The sequence below is a fragment of the Protopterus annectens genome, chromosome 17.part0 (assembly GCF_019279795.1).
Source record: "Protopterus annectens isolate FY-2018-M chromosome 17.part0, PAN1.0, whole genome shotgun sequence".
Classification (NCBI taxonomy): domain Eukaryota; kingdom Metazoa; phylum Chordata; order Ceratodontiformes; family Protopteridae; genus Protopterus; species Protopterus annectens.
Genome location: NC_056751.1, coordinates 619,190,379 through 619,212,943, shown reverse-complemented (window position 1 = coordinate 619,212,943; position 22,565 = coordinate 619,190,379). Strand labels below are relative to the sequence as shown.

Here is a 22,565-nt window from a genome sequence, read left to right as displayed (position 1 = left end):
CTCCTCTCTGTCTCCTGTGTGCTAGTTGCGACTCTCTCCTGACTCCCAGTCTACTTTTTCAGATTTTGTTCTGGCTTCCTGGTCCTGTTCTGACTCTTTCAGCATCCCCTTACTGATATTTTCTGCATTGTCCTTTTCTGCCTCTTGCTGATATTATCTTGCCTATCTTTCTTATTAATACTCTCCATATTTTTCTGTTTGCTTTTAACACTGCAACTGCTATTGCTGTTCCCTAGTCTATAAAGCATTTTACTTACCTTTTGCTGATACTGACTGCAATACTGACTGTTTTCATACAGGACATAGTTTGATCTCACTATAGTCAGCTTTGTTTTATTCCCATTTCCTTACAGCAATCAAAAAAAAATTCCTAAAAATTATTTGCCTTAACGTTAATAACCTAAACAACAAATTGTCAGCCCTCGAAGCCTGGCTTTGCTATCTAAAACCACACATTATGGGAATAGCAGAAACTTGACTAAAGGTCAACCATTGTCCTTGCCAGCACTTTAAGTCTAACTGTACCATATACTTAGGCAATAGACAGGGTCCCACACAAAATTACAGGGTAGCAATACTTAATAGCAATAATCTATCAGCTACTATCAATAAGATAAACCTTGCTTTGCTTGTAGTAAATCAAAATATAATTGGATATCAATGTGTCTTGCATTTGATGGATATACCAACTTGAATTTGTATGTAGCTTACTTCTCACCCATTTTCATTAATAATATTACAGCAATTAAAACAGGCCATATTTGTTAATGGGGTACCAAGGAACACAATAGTAATTAACAACTTTAATATTAATATCTGTATTGCTCCCAAACACCCAATTAACAAAATTCTCTTGTTCCACAGTTTTGAACAAGTCAAAGAACCTACAAGACCCGATTAGCTGAAAAGCAATAACTCTATTCTCAACATCTTTATAACCACCTTAAAAATTAATTGCAAAAAGCCATAATACTACCTATTACTCTGTTTGATCACTACCCACCTCTTTGTGCATTAAAGCACTAAAGAAACTAGCTTATACAATCTCTTGCTGACCATTCCTAGAAACTAAACAACTGTTAAATGGGAATGCATAAACCATTCATTGGTCCAATCCTTACAGTTGCATAGGTCCAACCAAAACCTTTGTCCACTTCTTGGAAACTTTGAGCCAAAATTAAAACTCCTTATTCCCATTTGTAAAAAGGAGGATAAGGGAGAAGAAATCTCCTTGGCATTCACACTAACTAAAACAACCTCTTAAATTCAGGAACTCAGCCTAGAATGAATGGAAACATCTACCCTCAAATGGCCAACTACATGAAAGAGTCCACCACCTCAAGAAATGGGCCAGAATTGCTTTAGGCAAACAGACCTTAGTAGCCACCATTCCAAAACTCTTCTGAAAAGAGCCAAAATCTTTAACAGGCAGTATCACTGACTCCACACCATTAGCCAGTAATACAACAGGAAGCCTCGACTTTAGTAAAGATTACATACCTTCCTTAATAGACACGATTAATGACCTAACCAAAGACTACAGCCATGTTCTTACCCTCCCCCCATTGATTGACAATATAACACATGATTCCCAAATTCAGTCCACCCAACTATACACCTTAGCAGGTTACTGGCCAACACTATAGTTTAGGCAGTTCACTGTGGAAATTCACTGTTAAAGAAGTTAAAATAACTCTTCTCAACATAAATATAAAATTCAGATCTAATCTCTCAAAACTGAATCCCACCTTCATGAAAATATCAGCTCTATTTGTAGCAGAATCGCTCGCTCGTATATCCCACATGTCCTTAAGAACTTCTAGTTTTCCCCACAGCCAATAAGCATTCACACATCCCCTGAAGTCTAATATCAGACTGTTTTTTTTTCTATAAATGCATTGTGCTACTATTGGAGCTTTTCTCCCTGGGCCTCTACTGAAAAAGGACATATATCCAGTTAGACTCGCCCGGTTAACAAATGTTGTTGTTGTGTCTTTCGCTTTTCCCGGTTAGGGGTCGCCACAGCAGAACTCCAGTCCGCTAATGATTGGCAGTCAATTTTTACGTGCCGAGTTGCCGGCCCTGACGCACAACCTTGAACGAAGGTACGCCCATTCACGCATGTCTCCACACAGAAGATGCTCTAGTTGAGAATCGAATAGGACAATGTCTTACTGTGAGATGACAACGCTACCGCAGCAAATGTAAAATAAAATAAATAAATGATATTTGTCACACCACAAACACTTCCTAAATCCCCATATCTTATTATTACTGATGCAGACAGCAAATCACTACCACTAATAACAGAACAGAAGTAGCTAGGGATCACCTTGTATTCTGCTCTTTCACTGACCAAGCAAACTGACAATATTATTATCAAAACACTTCACCAACTAAAACTATGCTACATAATGTCTTAAATCCTCACCTCTACAGCTCATAATGCCTTAGCTAAAAATGTGCTTATCCATAAAATCAAATATATGAATCCTCTTGTAACCTTAAATTCCAGCTCAAACACGTAAAATACAAACCACTATAAACAAAATCTGCCGATATGTTCTTCTTGCAGAACCCCAAATGAATCACAGCTTACTTCTACAGCTGTGCAACTGGCTACCTGTAAATAACAGAACCACAGTTCTAATTAGCTGTCAAATCTACAAGCTGTTAAGAATGTGACAATGCCACCCCACGCCCCCCCATAAAAAAATAAAACTAAAAATTACAAATCAAACAGCCTAACTACACAATTAGAGACAGCAGAGAAGATAACATTAACCTCATTTGGTCTTCTTTTCAAACTTTCACCAAAGAAGGAGCTAGGCTAGGTCCAGCTGTTTGGAATCAGCTGCTTGCATAAGTGAGGCAGCAAGAGACACCAGTTATTTAGAAACAAACTAAAGGAACAGCTGTTTAAGGATACCAAATGCTCTTGTTTCCATGGCAATGGCTAGTCCTTGTAGTTCATGCTGAGGTCACCTCTTCCATGTAAATACATACTTTTAAAAAACTCACCACTAGTTGAATACATACCTTAACTGTATATACTGTAAAATAATAATAATAATAATAATAATAATAATAATAATAATAATAATAATATTACTTGCATTTTCTAATTGTAAATAACACTGATATGTATTTTATCTACTTTGTTATTGCATTGTGCACAACTCTGTGTATTCTTTATGCTATGTATAACTTGCTGTTTCTTTCTTGCACCCTGGTACCAGTGTCATGGCTGGAAAGGGTTTGTTGACCTTACTAGATTATCAAACTAAAATAAATACAATAAAAAAAAAATCCTTCAAGTGTGGGAATTGTTTCTCATCTTACCTGCAGGCAGCAATCCACTGTTTTTGACACAAGCCATGACTTTTGATTTGGAGGTGCTGATATTCATTCCGTTTACTTCATATTCAGCACATACTCCTGCAATTACTGTATCTTGCGGCCAAAAAAGACAGAATTGTCATCAAACACAAATATGCAATCATCAAATCTCTAAACTGTCACAACAGGCTAAATAGCAGACAAAGATGGATCCCCTGCTTATGACTGACTTGACCCATGTTCTCTTAGTGGCCCGGGCATGGGAGGAACCAATTTAGAAGAGAAACAAATGCATAAGCTATGCTGACTTCACTCCTTTTAGTGGTTTACCACAGGGTGTAGCTCCTGCTAATCCATCCACAGTGGTGATTGGAGATCAAGTGGTAGCAGTCTGCTCACGGAGGGGTTGGCTGAGAGGGCTACGTCACTCGCAATGGTGGTCAATTGCCCCATACTACATGTATTTATATGCCTACCCTGGAGTGCATACACAACATACAAAAGGGAACGACTATAAGGCTGGAAAATAAAAATCCCCTGATAGTTACCTTGATTGTGTCACAGGGTAAGCAGGAGACCAAATAAATTAATAGTGCATGTCATTATTTTCTCTTGTTTAAATAAATAAAAACATGAGATAATCTACAAATCTAAGCCACAGCATATCATATTAAAAAAAAAAATATATTGAAAAGAAAGAGAGGCAAAACATACCCTTCATGGGATCAAACCTGAAACAGACACCTACAGTTGAATTAGTGCTTGGGACTGCACTGATACCCTTCCCGTACAACAGCTGCAGTACTGATTTAAAAACTCATTTGCATGCTTGAAAACCTTTAGGAAATGAAGTTGCTTATGGTACAGGCAAACCTGCCACCACAACCACATAAAGTCCCTGGCATCAGCAGTGATACAGCGGTGCTCTAGACTGTGTACCCAGTTCCACAGTCAGGAAAGCAGAGGATAAAGCCTTTATACATTTCTTCATGCTAATACTATGGTGCAGGGTGCAGACTTGGTGTGCTGCCTTTCCATTAACAACATCATGGTCAAGCTCTTAAAGTAAGCTTAATGCTATTCATCAACAATCCTGCCAGCAGCGTGAGTCACTAACTGAGTCTCACAATTGTCATGCCTAGGGAACAGCAAAAGAAATAGCCAGGCTCAGTGTTTTGAAGTATAACAAAATATCAGGAAAGGCAACAATTTCACAAAGCATATCTGTTAAAAACCAAAAGGATGGTGTTTGTGACTTTATCTTATAGCAGCTAAGCTAGTGTGATAATGTGTGGCTTGATGTGAAGCACAAGGATATGAGCAGTGATAATAAAGATGTTCCATCCTTCTCTGGGATAGTATTCAGGATAACCGTGCATACAGAGATAGAGGAGACTAAAAGTTAGATAATTTGATTAAAGAGTGAAAACAGAAAGATACTTGTGGGGTGCCTAGAAGAAAAAGGAGTTTGAAGGAAATGTTTAGTTCTATCTAACCTGCACTGTGCTCATACTGAAGAAGATTGCTTACTGAGAATTAAAGGCCTGTGTTAAAATGGGGGATATACACATTGGAAAACCAGAGTCTAGGCCTTTATGGTCTGCCTTAGTAAAGAGGCAGCTTGAGCTCTCATTTGATGTAAAAAATCTCACCAAGACATATCATAATGTATCCAAAGTGATATGAAAAGTAAACTTACTTGTCCTAGTGAAAAATTTTGATCTTTTTAATCTGTCACTTGAATGATTACATGGCTGAATTCAGAATCTTGAGGTACAAAGTATTTCTCCTGAGAAAAGCAATTAAATAAGAAGATGAGCTCTTTGCCGACAGGAAATAATGTAACACATTTATTGAGCATTAACTGTGATGCCAGAAGGGTGTAAACCACCATTTTACTAGAAGATTTGCCAGCATAGGAGGAGACCAGTGGGTCTACAAGACCCTCTGAAGTAAATGTAAAAGTAGTGAGAAGTAACTCACACTATCAAAACCAGAGCTTGATGGAGAGGGTGTACCATCCTGTCTGTATAATGCCTGATCTTGTTCAAAAGTCTAACAAATATTTTCAAGGCTTTATCTACAAGGGAAAGAAATGCATTCCTTTGAGACAGACAATGAGCTAATAACTACATAAAAGGTAAGATACACTAGTTTAGACATTTTGTGACCTGTTAAAAGTTGTTACTAACAGCGCCTTATAAGGAAATTATATAGAAACAGTTCAGCATAGGTTTCAGACATAGGACTCTAATCCACCATCCTGACTATTTGATTGCCATCTGAGAATAAATTAATTAATGAAAATGAAGTGCTACCATCATTGAAAACATTATCCTTAGTTTAATCCCTATGTGAAGACAACTGGCTTGATTATGTCATATTAATGTTGTCCATGTTTGCAGTTTAGAATAACAAATGTGCTATCCACTGAAAAATATATTTTGTAACTAACAACAACTTTATGTTGCAGTCTAAATATCTTAAATGAGTGGATGGGTTGGAAATTGAGCTTACCGAGGGAAAGAATCCTTTGGGATATTTATGCTATTACTTTAGTCCTACGTGAATGCAGGTCAAAGGTTAGACTGGACAAGTAAGAAAGCCTTGCTTTGTGATGGAGAAGGGGATGGCTAATATTATAAACTTCCCAACTGAGAAGAAGTAGTAGTAATGGACAGTGTTTCAGCTTAGTCATATGCAGATATGCACAATGTGAAGGAAAAGGATTGATGAAGGTGAGATGTAACGTAAAAAGAAAGAAAGAAAGAAAGAAAGAAAGAAAGAAAGAAAGAAAAAAGATCATTGGATTTGAATATTGGTATACACTGAATCATTTTCATTGTAGTTTTATAAATGTAATGCAAAGGGAAATGGTTTTCTTTAGGGAAATGGCTCTGCACTCAAGCTGGTTTACCAAGTTAAATATGCAAGCTGGTTTATCAAGTTAAATATGCTTTGCTGACTGTTGGGAGTGCCTCAAATGATGCATTAGACAAATCTCCACCAAGGTGTAGGCCTAAAATGTAAGCATGGAGATGGCTGGGATGTGCTCTGCATTAGAACTACTTTGTTCAAAAGTGCAGGGCCTAGTGTTAGACCTGTGATCTTGTATTCCACAGTGCACTGAAAAAGATATTCTGAGAGTGATTTTATTTTTGCTTTTCAGCTGGTGAACCAAGGAAGGCGAGGTGAATGACAGGAACTAGATTTCATACCATTCACAGGATTTCCTGAAGTAACAACCTTGACAGTAGCTAACTAGGCCGCAGAGCTGAAGAGTGAGAGAAGTGTTTAAACTTACACTGCGAAGGGTTATTTCTGAGATGAACAATGTGGAATACTAAAGCAAGATCAGATGAGTGACAATAAAGTACGTATCTTTTGGTACTCAAAATAACAGATTCAGCTAATGCCCTTACCTTTATTAGAAGGATAAGTGAAATGAGGGAAGCAATCAAAAAGTTCCTGGTGGATACAGCTATTCTTCTCTTGAATAGTGAGTAAGAGTAGGGGATCAGGAAATGAATTTGCATAATGGCAGATATCACTTTAACATCTCTTATAGGTCAAAACAGATTGATGGGTGGAGATAATAATGAACAGATACCATCTTTAAAATGATGGCATTGGAAGTGCATATGGCTAGGCATCTTATGGTTCTCGTGATCACTTGCCTGGTCCTGTTTCTATGTCACTGTCTTCCTATGGCAGGGTACCTGATGAAAGAGATGAAATGACTAGTTTAGAGAACAGCAGACATTTAACAATGTTGTGGTACAAAAAGAAAGTACTAGGTCTGTTGATAATTGGGAATAAATGTAATTGATCACCAACCCAGTTACATGAAACTGAGGGCTGATGGACTATCTCTAGGTTTATTTTATCGATCTCTCCACTTTCAAATAGCAGACCCATTTTTCAATGGAGACTAGAAAAGAAACACCCTAAAAGAATTACACCCCATGCAGTTAAACTAAATTAAGTACATCTTTGAGACATTGTAGCATGCAATTTAAAACTGCCCTAACAAAATAACCACTGACAATAGTTAAATAAAAAGTATACATTAAACATCATATGATATAAATTAGTAGAGTTAATGGCTATATACATGGCATATACTTCAGATGTGTATACTTCAGAGATATACTGGAATGTATAAATAACATTTCAGAGTAAACAGTACAAATAAACATAACTGACACAACAGAAAGGAGCACAAAATATCCGTACTGTAAAAAATAGTGCAGTGAAGTTAACACAATGCAATCCAAAAGGATAAAGCATGCATGAGTGTTTATATAAAGTACTCATGCTTGGGACAGGCCTACATAATCAATCGCACAGTTGTGAAAATGACACTAACTGTACAACTGATCTGACCACACTATGAACAATCACATGACCTGTAGACAACAGCATACAAGCAGCATGCTCAACAGTATGTCAAATTATTATCCTTTGCACTGCTCAAAGTGTAATTAATCCATAATGCTTATCTTTAAATTTAGCTGGCTTACCTGTTAGCCAGTGACATAATAATTAAACCTAAGAAGCAGTAATACCATTCAACAAAGTATTCTGCACTTATATCAACTATTTAATTGTAGCAAAAAAAAATAAAATAAAATAACAGTCCTCACAGCCCATTGCATATATGAGGAAAATAGCATCCTGTTTACCAAATAAGCAGTACCTATCCTAAAACACTTCCATGTGTTTCTATATGCTTTGCGTAATGAAAGCAATGTTTGTTTTCTCCTATTAATAATTTGATGTACTTTATATTGGTATAGGATTGTCAGGTGAAAGTTGGGCCCACTGTAGAGTTTACTGGTTTTCTTCTTTCTGGGAGAATTCCACCATGCTTTCAGGGATTGTATCAATTTGTGTTTGGTCTCTGGACCTTTACCATTCCCCACACCAACTTCAATTTTGCACTGTCCTTCTTATTGTAGGTATACTTCTACTTCCATCTTTACTTAAGCTAGAATGATCACACTCTATAATAGTTTTAAATCTGCATTGCTATTACTACTTTCACTCAAAAATACATAAATTAATCTTTTATGAGTTTAAGTAGCATTTTACCATGGCTGGATACACACCTATCAAGACCACCCTTGTGAGGCTTAAATATCATGGTTTTCTTACCCATCTTAATCTTTGACAGTTATAAGCATCTGCCGTAGAACTAAATTTCAAATTGTCATTGTAACTCTGTTGGAGCTTTTCTCCCCGGGCCTCCGCTGAAAAAGGAAATGTATCCAGTCGGACTATCCCGGTTAACAAATGTAAAATAAATAAATAATAAATAAATTTCTCATCATAATGAAAAACTGTGGCTTCTGAATCTGCCACAGATGATGAGTGACCAGGTAACCAGCAGAATGTAATCTCCCAGTCTGATCATTTTAGTTCTACATATTCCCATGGTTTCATTGTCCTTGTGCCTAGCCTACCTAAAGTCTTATTTTCCACTATACTGAATGTACATTTCATTTTATTTTATAAGAAGCTGAGGGCTGATGGACAATCTATAGGTTTATATTGTCCATCTTTCTGTGTTCTTGTAGCAACTCCATTTTCTGTAAAGTCTGGGAGAGAGACACTCCAGAAAAATTGCATTGCATGAAGTTAAGATACATCATGAACATCTTTCAGAAACTGTACTCCAGAACTGAAGCATTCATCAGTACTTTAGCACATCTAGGTCCAAGAAAGTCATTGTTTCATTGTATTTGGCATTCACCAGACCTATCATTCAGTACAATGACCCATTTGGTGTGTACGTAACCAGGCATATCAAACAACTGGAATATTCACAAAGGTTTCTTACTAAAAGAATACAGGGTGTAAGTAACAGGCCCTATGCAGACCACCCCAAGGCCCTATCCCTATATTATTTTTCCTACAGACTGTTGAGGGGAGATTTATGTCTGACATACAAGACATTGTCAGACCCAGCTCTGATGGACCTCCTGCATATCTGAAAAACAAACAGCGCCAGAATTACCCATTCTAAAGACGTAAACCTTCCTTGTGTTATAAACAGCACCTGCTGAAGAGACAGGTATTTGTCCCAGAGACTACCCATTCTATCATACAGGCTCCCATCCATGGGAAGCAGAGTTCCTCCCTTACCCAAGTCAAGTCTAACTTGGACAATTAGATGAGAAACAAGAAATGTATCCCTGGTCTGGCACCTATGTCTCTAATGGAGACAGGCAGCCTGTAAATAGTTCATTTCCCCGGCCCCTGCTTTTAAATGTTTTATTTCCCAAGCCCCTGCTTAGACTTATCAAGGGTACCAGAACTTGTCAGAAATTTGGGATGCATGGTTAAGCTTAAAAAGACCCATTTGTCATTAGCCTAATAAACACCTAAGAACCTATGAACATCATGGCTTTTCGGTTTTCTACGTAGGTATGACCTTATTAGTTCTGACATGGTGCATTATTCCAGGAATTTTGTCAGTTTTGTAATATGAACAGCATTTGTTTTTTTTATTATTTACTATATCCATTGATGAAAAGGTTCTACCCTCTAGGCCAACAGTCTCTTCATAGAAGACACAAAGTGATATTCATAATGACTGGCTGAAATTTGACCAGGGTACTGGGGAAGTACCCTAATCTTTTTTTTTCCAATAGCTGTCATGGGATATTTAACATCCATGTTGTTTAACATCTCATCTGAAGCATAGCACACACATGCTTGCAGCACACCATTATACTATACTGTAGTTTTAAGAGTGAAGAACTAATCCAGTCATCCAGGTTGGGAAGAAAACTAACAGACATCTGATTGTTCAGCACTAAAGGTGAGTGTGCTGTTGATCTGTTGGGACTATCATTTTGTTGTGTGAAGGCTGACAGCCTATTCAAATAGAATTTGATACATATTTCTATCAACTGTATAAATAAATGTAAAATACAGGCATGTTTTCTTGATAATAAATGTAAAATACAGGCATGTTTCTTGAGTGTAAATAATACTGTGTAATGTGAACTGCAAAATATGTGACAACATTGCACTCTACTGGACAAGTGAAACATGTTGTACCCTTTCATGTTAGAATTCGTCTCTAGGGTGGCTGGATGAAGATTTCATGCCCATTGTTTTAAGGCTAAAAGTTATGACTAGAATTTAGATGTGGAAGGTGCTTTATTGCTCTGGTTTCTGCTAGCATATACATACGTAATGTCTTGTATTGTTGTAAGTTTCTGAGGAGGTGTTAGATTGCTAAATTATGCAGTTTGTGGCCTGAGAACTCAGACCAGGTTTTAAGATGATGCAATATGAATACTGGGAAAACCTAAGTGTCAAAAATGATGTAATTTTGGGAGGGCCTTAGAGACATGTTTGTTAGTAATGTTTAAATACTATTTTTCACAAGAGACCAAGATGGCATTTTGATCTAGATATCCATCTTATCAGCACTCTGCCTTGTGCTCACATGTAAGTTTTAGCACTGTGAATTCTTGTAGGAATAGTTAAAGCTAAAGATTAATTTGGTAGTTTTCTTTGAAATCAGACCTGTCCTACTGTAATATTTTAAGTTGATGTGTGATCTCTGAACTCTTAGATATCTCTGTGGTGTAGTAGTTTTGTCCTGTGTTTTAATTATTTATTATTAAATATTTTTAAAACCTTCTACCTGTGGTTGATTTGTGTAGAGATAAGCTCTAGAGTACATTGCATATTTATAGAGGCTGTTGTAATATGCCACTCTAAAGTAAGCCTTGACTGTTAGTCATACTACCATTGGATGTTAATATTGCACAGAAATAATTGGACACCCTTTTAAGGGCCTTTTAGTAGCTGATATTATTAACTTGTTGGTGGCAGTAATTACTGCCATATAGTCTGGGTAAAGGGGCACAGTTGGAGAATCTGTGTCAGCCTTTTCCAGGAGTGTTTGTGAAGTTGTATAAATATTTATCTCAAAGTGTGTGTGTGTGTGTGTGTTGTGTCAGCTACTTGGCAGGGACACGAATCACTGGTTGGACAGAGAGGGTATTGGAGGTTTTAGCTTGCCCAGTTAGGCTGAGAACTGGACCCTATAGCTGTGCCAGTAGGGAGTCCTATTGAGGACCTGGTGAGTAAGGGAGCAAGCAGCCCCAGACTGACTGTGTTCTCTGTGTGCACTTAAGGGAAATTGTACTTTACTGTTTGTATTAGTTATCCTTTCCTCTTCTATGAGACGACTTCCCTGGTGTTAGTGGTAAGGATTGAGGCTCCTTGATTGCTGGGCCAGGGCACGGTTGTTACAAGTGGTTTAACAGTTGTGGGATCTACTTCACATACTAATTGGCTTGTAGCAGTGTGGGTAGAGCGAATTCCTGTAGCTTATGTACAGTGATCTCTAAAAGTGTTTTGCACTCTAAAACAGCCATGCATTGTATACTCAGAGTTCAGATCACAATTGTTTTATTTCTTTTGTTAGCTTAGTGTTAGTCAGGGTGAGCAGGCAGCATGTCAGCGGAAGAGTATGGAAAGCTGACAAGGACCCAGCTGGTGGAAATGTGTCAGGCTAGGGGACTTTTGTGTGGAAACCTGACTAATGCAGACCTGATTGCAGCCTTGGTTACAGATGCATCAGAAAACAGCAGCCTGTAGGACAATCAGACTGACAGTGGAGATACAATATCCTCGGGGAATGGACAGCTCAACCTTTCTGCAGTGGACTTAAAAATCCAGCTGGAGCTAAAGAGACTTGAGTTGGCAGCCAGGCGTATGGAACTAGAAGCAGACGAGAAAATGAGGAGTCTACAAGCTGAGGAAAATGAACGACAGAGGAGGCATGAGAGGGAAATGCTGACTCTTCGCCAGAGTCATAGAGGTAATGGGGAAGGGAGTAACTGGACCCCAGAAGCACAAAAGGTCAGTAAATTTCTTCCACAGTTTAAAGAGAGGGATAATTTTGATAGCTTCATTCATATGTTTGAGCAGGTATGTAAACAGTATGAAGTTGACCAGGGGATCTGGGTATGGTTCCTGACCCCCTTACTCCATGGTAAAGCTGTAACTTCTTTAGCGAAAAGGCATGACACTGACTGTTTTGATTATACTGATGTAAAAAGACATTTATTAGAATATTTTAAGCTAACACCTGAAATGTATAGGAAAAAGTTTTGTGAGCATAGATGCAAGGCAGGTGAAAATGTATGTGAATATGTTGCTGAACTGAGCACTTATTCATAGATTCATACTAGGCTAACTGCCCTTTTGAGCCATTTTAAGCCTAGCCAATTATCCTCTGTGAGATTCAAACCCTGTACCTTGTGTTTGTAAGGCAAACATCATAACCATTAGGCCACCCTCCCAACCCTATTTATTATTTTCATAGCTGGGTGAGTGGATGTCAGGTCACCACTTCTGAAGGGCTGGCAGACCTTTTAGTGAGGGAACAAGTCCTTAGCACTTTACCTGAGGACATGAGGATCTGGTTAGCTGATAGACAGTGTGCTTCTTCAGAGGAGTTGGGGAAGAAGGGAGATCTATACCTAGCAAGCAGGGCAGCCCTGCAGAGGAAAGGGACTCCCAGTACTGCTCATGGGATTAAAGCAACCCATGCTGGGCAGCACAGCCTGTCTCAACAGAATCCACCAGTAGCAGGGGAAGCCACTAGTCCAGGTACACATCCAGGAGCTAGGGTTAAATGTTTTGAATGCAACCAGTGGGGCCATGTGGCATACAGATGTCCACGGAGTCAAGGTGGGGAACCAAAGGTGAGGGAACCAGTAAGTGGGAAAGACAAAATGCCAACAGTGGGTTGTCTTGAGACAACAGGGGTATGGAACTACCATCCTGCAGATGTCCTGAGAGGGAAGGATTTGGATGAGGCAGTACTATGTACTTATGCAGTTACATACAGTGAGGCTAGGAGACAAGCATGTGGGTCTGGTAGCCTGGGGGAGACCCAGACAGATTGCATACTTGCAGCCAGGACTGCTGAGGAGGTTACTTCAGGGAGTGAGCTATGCTGTAGCAGTGAGACAGAATGTGAGCCACAGCTGCTTGTGGGTACTGATGTTCCCTTGGACAGGGTAACTGCAAAGGTAGAGGTGAGTAGTTGTACCCAGGCTGACAGTAAGGCACCGCTGTCAGAGGATGCCAGACTTCCTGTGGAAGGGGAGCTGGGAAGGGTTACAAGGAGAGACTTGAGACAGGCTCAGCTCTCAGACCCTTCCTTGCAAGGCCTGAGGCAGGTAGCTAGGGAGGCACCTGATTCTCAAGGGAAGGGGGGATCTGTATACTGGAACAAAGGGTTATTGTACAGAGAGTGGACCCCTGAGGGAGAGCTCGAAGGTGAAAGAGTACAGCAGTTGGTAGTGCCTAGAGCTTACTGTCTGGCGCTTTTAGCCATAGCCCATGATATTCCCTTTACAGGTCATATGGGCATAAAACATACAAAGAGGCGTATTATGCAAAACTTCTATTGGCCTGGAATTTCCAGAGATGTAACAGGGTACTGCAGGACCTGTGAGCAGTGCCAAAAGGTAGGCAAGGCAGGAGACAAGGTGAGAGCTCCTTTGATGCTATGAGGTGATTAAGGAGCCACTTCAGATGGTAGCTATGGATATTGTGGGTCCTCTGAGTACTCCAAGTTTCACAGGGAAAAAGTATATCCTACTGATTGTAGATTATGCTACACGATACCCTGAGGCAGTGTCTTTGTCCTCCATTGAGGCAGACAAGGTGGCAAATGCTTTGCTAGAGATTTTCAGCAGGGTAGGTTTTCCAAAGGAAATACTGTCTGACAGAGGTGCCAATTTTATGTCAGACCTGCTGGCTTGTCTGTGGAAGTCCTGTGGGGTGAAGCACATGAAGACCACCCCCTACCATCCCCACACTAATGGTCTTGTTGAGAGGTTAAACTCTACAATCAAGTCCATGCTACAGGCATTTGCTGATCAGTTTAAGAAGGAGTGGGACAAATAGTTTCCCCATCTGTTGTTTGCTTACAGAAAGGTTCCCCAGGAATCCACATTTTTTTTTACCCTTTGAATTGCTGTATGGGCATAGGGTGAGGGGACCTCTAGATTTAATTTGAGATGAGTGGGAAGGTGAGTGTGAGTCTCACAAGGAGTCTGTTGTGGCATATGTCATGAACCTCAGGACAAGGCTCAGGGAACTCATGGGCCTGGCCCAGGAGAACCTGGCAGAAGCCCAACAACAGAAAAAGGTGTGGTATGATAGGAATGCTCGAGCTAGAGAGTATGCTGTAAAGCAGCAGGTAATGGTTCTCATTCCTGTCAGACACAACAAGTTGCAGGCAGCTTGGGAGGATCCCTACAAGGTGGCAAGAAAGGTAAGAGATGTTAACTACATGGTGGAAGTGCTAGGCAGATGGCAGGGGCACAAATTGTACCATGTTAACATGATGAAACATTACCATGATAGGGAGGCCCTTGTTCTGAGTATTTGCAGTGGATTGCAGTAGAGTCTGAGGGAGATCTGGGGACTGATCTCCTCAGTGAGGCTCGGCTGACACCTCAGTGGAAGGGGTAGCAATGTCCCAGCAGCTATCTCCTACCCAGGTTCAAGAAATCCAAGCAGTGTTGCAGGAGTTTGGGGGCATGTTCACCAGAAAATCAGGGAGCACCCACCAGGTGCAGCACCAGGTGGATACAGGACCCCGAAGGCCTATCAGGCAAGCCCCTTATAGGTGCCTGAGAGAGTCAAACAGACTCTGAGGGAGGAAGTACAGGAGATGTTGGAACTAGGGATGATTCAAGAATCCAACAGTCCCTGAGCCTCACCAGTGGTGTTGATGCCAAAGAAGGATGGCAGCAACATGTTCTGTGTGGATTACTGGAAATAAAATAATCACACAGAGGCAGATGCTCACCCCATGCCTAGGACAAATGAGACCCTAGAGCAGCTGGGTGGGTCTAAGTATCCTACAACCATTGATCTTACCAAGGGTTACTGGCAGGTGCCCATGACTCCAAGTGTTAGAAAGAAGTCAGCCTTTGTGACTCCTTTTGGCTTGTATGAGTTCACAAAGATGTCCTTTGGGATGAAGAATGCCACAGCGAATTTCCAGAGGCTGTTGGGTAATATCCTATTAGGAGCAAGAGGGTTTGCCCTTGCTTACATGGATTATATTGCTATCTACAGCCATTCCTGGCAAGAGCACCTTCAGCATGTCAGGGAGGTGCTGCACAGACTACAGAGGGCAGGGTTGACCATTAAGCTGAGCAAATGTCAGGTGGGAATGACAGAGGTCTCCTACCTAGGACACAGAGTGAGGAGTGGTAAGATAAGGCCAGGACCTGCCAAAGTGGAAGATATTCAGGCATGGCCTGCACCTGTTACCAAAAAGCAGGTGAGGGCATTCTTGGGGACAGCAGAGTACTACAGAAAGTTAATTCCCAATTATAGTACCATAGCTGCTCCCCTCACAGACCGGACAAGGAAGCACTGGCCAAATAAGGTGGTGTGGACCCCAGCATGTGAGCAGGCATTTCAGAAGCTTAAGGAAGCTTTGGGAGGATCCCCTGTGTTAGCAAGTCCAAACTACAGCAAAAAAGTTGTTGTGCAGGTGGATGCTTCAAACTATAGGGTGGGGTCTGTACTTAGCCAGATTTCTTCAGAGGGAGAAGAGCACCCAGTGGTTTATCTCAGTTGTAGGCTCCAACCCAGGGAGGAATGCTATGCAGCAGTAGAAAAGGAATGTCTAGGCAGAGTGTGGGCACTACAAAAACGTCAGCCTTATCTGTATGGAAGAAAATTCACTGTGATGACAGATCACAACCCTCTAACATGTTAAACAGAGCCAGTCAGCAAAATGCCAAGTTGCTAAGATGGAGTCTGGGGTTGCAAGCATATGATATGTTAGTGCAGCACCACAGTGGGAGTAGCAATACCAATGCAGATGGGCTCTCAAGACAGAGAATGGGGTGAGGTACACCCAGATAGACCTGACACTCTCAAGCGATGTTTCTCAAGGGGCACTTGAAAAACTTGCTTAAGTTCCCCAGGGGTGGAAGAGATATGACGATTGGGGAGAGATGGGCGAAGGCTGCCAGCCTAGTCAAATAGAAGTTGATACATAATTCTATCAACTATATAAATAAATGTAAAATACAGGCATGTTTTCTTGATAATAAATGTAAAATACAGGCATGTTTCTTGAGTGTAAAGAATACTGTGAAATGTGGAACTGCAAAATATGTGACAACATTGCACTCTATTGACCCAGTGAAGCCTGTTGTACCCTTTCATGTTAGAATTCGGCTGTAGGGCAGCTGGATGAAGATTTCATGCCCATTGTTTTAAGGCTAAAGTTTATGACTAGAATTTAGATGTGGAAGGTGCTTTATTGCTCTGGTTTCTGCTAGCATATACATGTGAAATGTCTTGTATTGTTGTAAGTTTTTGAGGAGGTGTTAGATTGCTAAATAATGCAGTTTGTGGCCTGAGAACTCAGACCAGGTGTTAAGATGATGTGATATGAATACTGGGAAAACCTAAGTGTCAAAAATGATGTCATTTTGGGAGGGCCTTAGAGACATGTTTGTTAGTAATGTTTAAATACATTTCTCACAAGAGACCAAAAAGGCATTTTGATCTGGATATCCAACCTATCAGCAGTCTGCCTTGTGCTCACATGTAAGTTTTAGCACTATGAATTTTTGTAGGAATAGTTAAAGCTAATAAAGATTAATTTGGTATTTTTCTTTGAAATCAGACCTGTACTACTGTATTATTTTAAGTTTCTGTGTGATCTCTGAACTCTTAGATATCTCTGTGGTATAGTAGTTTTGTCTTGTGTTTTAATTATTTATTATTAAATATTTTTAAAACCTTCTACCTGTGGCTGATTTGTGTAGAGATAAGCTCTAGAGTACATTGCATGTTTATAGTGGTTATTGTAATAGGCCACTCTAAAGTAAGCCTTGACTGTTAGTCATACCAGCATTGGATATAATATTGCACAGTAATAACTGGACATCCTATTAAGGGCCTTTTAGTAGCTGATATTATTAACTGGATGGTGGCAGTAATTACAACCATATAGTCTGGGTAAAGGGGCACAGTTGGAGAATCTGTGTCAGCCTTTCCCAGGAGTGTCTGTGAAGTTGTATAAATACTTATATCAAAGTGTGTGTGTTATGTCAGCTACTTGGCAGGGACACGAAGCACTGGTTGGACAGAGAGGGTACTGGAGGTTTTAGCTTGCCCAGGTAGGCTGAGACCTGGACCCTATAGCTGTGCCAGTGGGGAGTCTTATTGGGGACCTGGTGAGCAAGGGAGCAACCAGCCCCAGACTGACTGTGTTCTCTGTGTGCACTTAAGGGAAATTGTACTTTATGTATTAGTTATCCTTTCCTCTTCTATGGGACAACCTCCCTTGTGTTAGTGGTGAGGATTGAGGCTCCTTGATTGGTGAGCCAGGGCATGATCATCACACTTCTCAAGCTTTAATTTTTTGGTACAATTTCTTTTCATTTCTTTGTGTTATTCACTATGCTTAGACTTTGTAAAATATAAAGGGTTCTGCATCTCATAGGATAGGTAAAGTTCTAAGCAGGCTCACAACAATGAAGTACAATTACTGTATAGTGTGCCATTAAAGCTGGAATAGTAACTTTTGTTCTACCTTATCAAAAAGTAGTCATATGCTAGGAAATTATTAAAAGCAAAGTATGCTCTTTTTTGCACATTCAGGACTTTCATTGTGGCAAAACTTCTACTACAAATTATTTCTGGGCTAGATACAAAATGACTGGTCCTGAAACATGGGACATATATTAATTGTATTCATAAATAAGTGATTCAAATCTAAATTTGCTTGCTAAATAGGCTCATTCTTTTTTATTATTTCTGCAGTATGCCGATTAACGATATGAAGACTTCTGTTTCTGAGCAAAGTGAAAATAGAACTGTGCGCTCGCCTCTTGCTAAAGAAGACCCTAGAGTTTTAAGAATACTAAAGGAAAATCTAAAAGTAGACACTCTGTGCCCTGAAATACAAGTTCATGAATATTTTGATGAATATTTGAAGAGTGATTTCAAACCTGAAGAGAAACAAAACACATCTTGTGATGTGGACTATTTATTTTTCTTTTCAAGGAGTATCTTTGCATGTTCTGCTGTCTTTGTACTGAATACAATATTACCCTATAGACTTGGGGCTTGGGAAAAGGCTGCATTGACTGGGTCAATCTGTTTTGTAGTTTACTGTTTCTCTGTTCATAAACGCAGTTCAGGAAAACTAAATGTCATGAAGACCTCAATCTATGGTAATGATAAAAATGTTATCATCGATACATTAGACAAGTACTTTATGAAGTACCAGAGAAGACAGCAACGAAAAAATACACACCAGGAATGGAAGGCCTTTTTGGAAGATTTCTGCACAGAGGTGACTGAGGTCACTCTGAGTGCTTTGCAATGCAATAAAAAAGACAGCATCAAGCTTGTAAATGACTGGGCAAATGCTGCATTTTGCCATCTGGTTCTTGTCAAGGAAATGGTTCAGTTAGGGGAAGCAGAAAGTCATGACTTCATAGACACTGCTGTATTCTACCGAAGAAGAGTTAAGGAAGTGCTACAAAAACTGGAAAGAAACGTAGCACCAAGGGTTGTAAAGGGTGATGACAACAGCATACAGATAAAGAATGATGTAATTGGAGCAATCACAAAAGTCCCAGGAAATGATCCTGTAGTGGTACAAATTCTCATGCACCCCTTTAGGGAGACTCTGAAAGAGTGGATGAATAACCTAATTAAGGATCTTGAGAGTCATTTCCAGTCTGTTCTTCATCAAAGCAAATTAAAATAACCCATCTCCCAGCAACCCCACGATAATGTACTGTATAAGCTTGTGACTAGCAAATGAGGCAAAGAAAATTAAGGAAAATATGTTTTAGGCAAACTCTTTTATTTCACTATTACCTAGTTCTGTACATGTCAGCATTACAAACTGGATTACTACAGTAAAATATGAATAATTTAAGCAAAAATATGCATTCAGAACCTCTGTGTTATATTTAATACAGGACATATAATGTTGTCTTTGCAGTATAGTTAAGTCACTACCATTTAGAGGGAACTCACAATGCACACATATGTACACACATACACAAACATTCACACCCATATATATGGCTTATATATATGCATGCAATTTTATACATGCAAACATATCTGTATATCTTCATCTATATTTTTATATAGCTGATTTGTATGTAGTAGTCTGTAGTACAGTCACAGTGGTTTCCCTTTGGTTGTGGTTGTGGGACTGTGGTGTCAGTACATTTAAGTAAGGGGTGTGACGTGTGTGGGGGAATCTTTGAAAACTTGACATAGGTGCATGAACTGAGGAACAGACACACTTTATGCTGGAAAGTGAACAATTGAAAAAGTATACATCTAGCTACTTTGGCATATTTCAGACACAAATCAGGTATGGAATGTTGAAGAATAAAGTTAATGAAGGCATCTTTAATTTGACTGCAGTCAGCAACATTAGATGGTTGAGCCTGTTATATATGAAGATGTATACAAAGTAAGAAAATCACTGGGAACTGCTGCTGTACGAACACAATAAATATTTATTAAAACACTGAGAGTAAAAAACAACAAAGTGAGCTTTGGCTAAACCCTTCATCAGACAAAAGTGCTCTTACAAACATCTCATTTTTAAAAAATACTTGCACCAATCAGTACTCAGAAAAAACCCGCCTTTTTCTGTGGGTTGTCCTAAATCAAACTATTCAATTAATAATTAAAGGCACATATTACTGCTGATGTGTATTCAATAAAATGAAATAATAATAAAAATGAAAATAAAAATAAAAATTCAATAAAAAGCACGCCTGTTTTTGAGAGTGGGTTTCTGGGGTACCATATCATTCAGCCCTGGTTTAACATGGGCTGTTAGATCTAAAATCCATTGTGATTCTATAGCCTCTGTTTTCAGCCTGATATCACCACCTCTCTTATTGAGAAAAACATTAGCAATCACCCTAAATTTAAAATTATGTGTTGGGTGATCCTTAACATGATTATATAGTGCATTGTGCTCATCACAATTCCTAATGGAGCCTAAATGTTGCAGGACCATGGTCTTTAACATATTGTTGGTCTTGCCAACATGATATCCTTGACATGATGTACATCCTGCCATATATACCACATTAGTGGTCCTACAGGTAGCTTTCCCCTTAAATGTAAAACTCTTCCCTGTTAACGGATGTATAAAAACTGTCTCCCTATTAATATATTCACAGGCCTTACAACTACCACATGGCACAGTGCCCTGGGACCTAGGTAAGCATATGACATCATTATTGCCCCTATCTCGACAGAGTATATCCTTCAGATTCTTGTTCCTCTTATAACTAAACTGTGGGGCTTCCTCTACTATGTCACTCAGGTTCCTATCACTTGTAATGATATTCCAATTTCTCTTAATGATGTCACATACCCCTTGAATGTTACTCCCATAGGTCAAAGTCACTCTAGGTTTCATGTCCTTGTTCCTATCATTATTATTATAGCCATTTTGACTGCTGTCATTACTTTCTGACCTTGTATCTATACTAAGCCATGGCTTATATTTCCCTTTCCTATTATCACTGCCTCTTATAGCTGCTGCTTCCACTAAGTCATGTCTATATCCCCTATCCTGAAAACACTTCTTCAAATTCACTACCTCCTTCTCAAATTGGTCATCCATCAAACTAAGTCTAGATATCCTGCCCACCTGCCCTTCCACTATGTTGGAAAAGGTGAACCTAGGATGCATACTATCAAAAGAGAGTAAGGAATTCTTCCAACTCTCTTTTCTAAACAGTTTTGAACTAAAACCTTCAGATGTAAGTTCAATAGTAACATCTAGAAAGTCCAGGGCCACAAACGAGCTCTTTATATCAAATCTCAGGAAGGAGGTAGTGGAATGCAAAAATTCCACAAAGGAGGTCAGCCTTTGTTCACCTCCCTTCCAAGCAATAAAGATGTCATCCACAAATCGTAGGTAAACCCCTATGTGTTGATTCCAGTCAATGTTATTTAATACATGTTGCTTTTCCCAATAAGAGAGAACTAAATTAGCATAGGAGTTAGCACAGGGGGTTCCCATAGCTACCCCCTGTGCTTGCCTATACATTGTGCCATTGCTCAAGAAAACATTGTTCTCCAGAACTAATTTCAATGACTCCTCTATGAGAAAAAGTTCTCTCTCTGCAACACCCATGTCCCTTAGAATCCCTACACAGGCCAATATTCCATACTCATTACCTATCACTGTGAATAAACTATGTGCATCTAAACTTACTAACATAATCCCTTCCTGTCTGCCTTCCCTAATCATCTCACCCAAGATCCTTAGGAAGTGTGCTGTATCCTTCAAAACATTATCCATGAGATCAACATAGGGTCTAAGTGTGCATTCCAGCCATATAGATAAATTCTCAGTGACCCATCCCCTACCCGACACTATAGGTCTAAGTGGTGGGTCAATCAGTGACTTGTGTACTTTGGGTAGAGCCTTGAACACTGGAATGACTGGTTTATCTACATGAAAAAAGTCTTTAAGGTCCTGTGTTATATACATGTTAGCAAATAGCCATTCTACACGTACATGTACCTTACTTATGATGTTCTTAATTTCTACTGGATTCATCATATGATAGACCTCTCTTTCTGATAGCAGTTCTGATGTCTTCCTATTGTACCAGTCAGTGTCCAAGACAACTACTCCCCCTCCTTTGTCTGCCATCCTTATCGTCAGATCTTGATTTTTACTAAGTTTCTCTATGGCCTGTCTTTGCTCATTAGTTAAATTATAAAAACAGTTTTTCCCTTTTTCTTGCAAGAGCTTACACAAATCACTCTCACATTTGTTAATAAATAAATTCAGTGCTGGTGAAAATGGGGAATATAGCTACTGGGTTTCGAGGCCCATACTAGAACCTTGTGCCCCTCCATATATCTTATTCAACATTACCTTTCGGCAATACAACATTAAATCCAGCACTATATCACTATACATACAAGGTTTACTTGGTACAAATGTCATTCCTCTATTCAAAACATATATTTCGGCAGCATTTAGTGTATATTTAGATAGATTAAATACAATACCATGAATAAAACAACATGGAGTCAATTCAAAGTCCTCCTTTTGTTCATCGAGTCCCTGTCGTCGCTCCGTGACCGCTTCCACGGACCTTTCCTCTTGACATTCATGGGCAACATGCCCA

The 22,565-nt window shown here is 39.5% G+C and overlaps 1 protein-coding gene across 1 annotated transcript in view; it reads left to right on the top strand.

Annotated features, from left to right (window-relative positions):
• Positions 1-19,852, top strand: part of LOC122791786 — a 98,932-nt gene extending 79,080 nt beyond the window's left edge. The window contains exon 3 of the mRNA XM_044059719.1: positions 18,187-19,852. Coding sequence (XP_043915654.1) covers positions 18,188-19,141 — 954 coding nt within the window. The 5' untranslated portion in view covers position 18,187 and the 3' untranslated portion in view covers positions 19,142-19,852. The remainder of the gene's footprint in view (positions 1-18,186) is intronic.
• Positions 19,853-22,565: the final 2,713 nt, after the last annotated feature.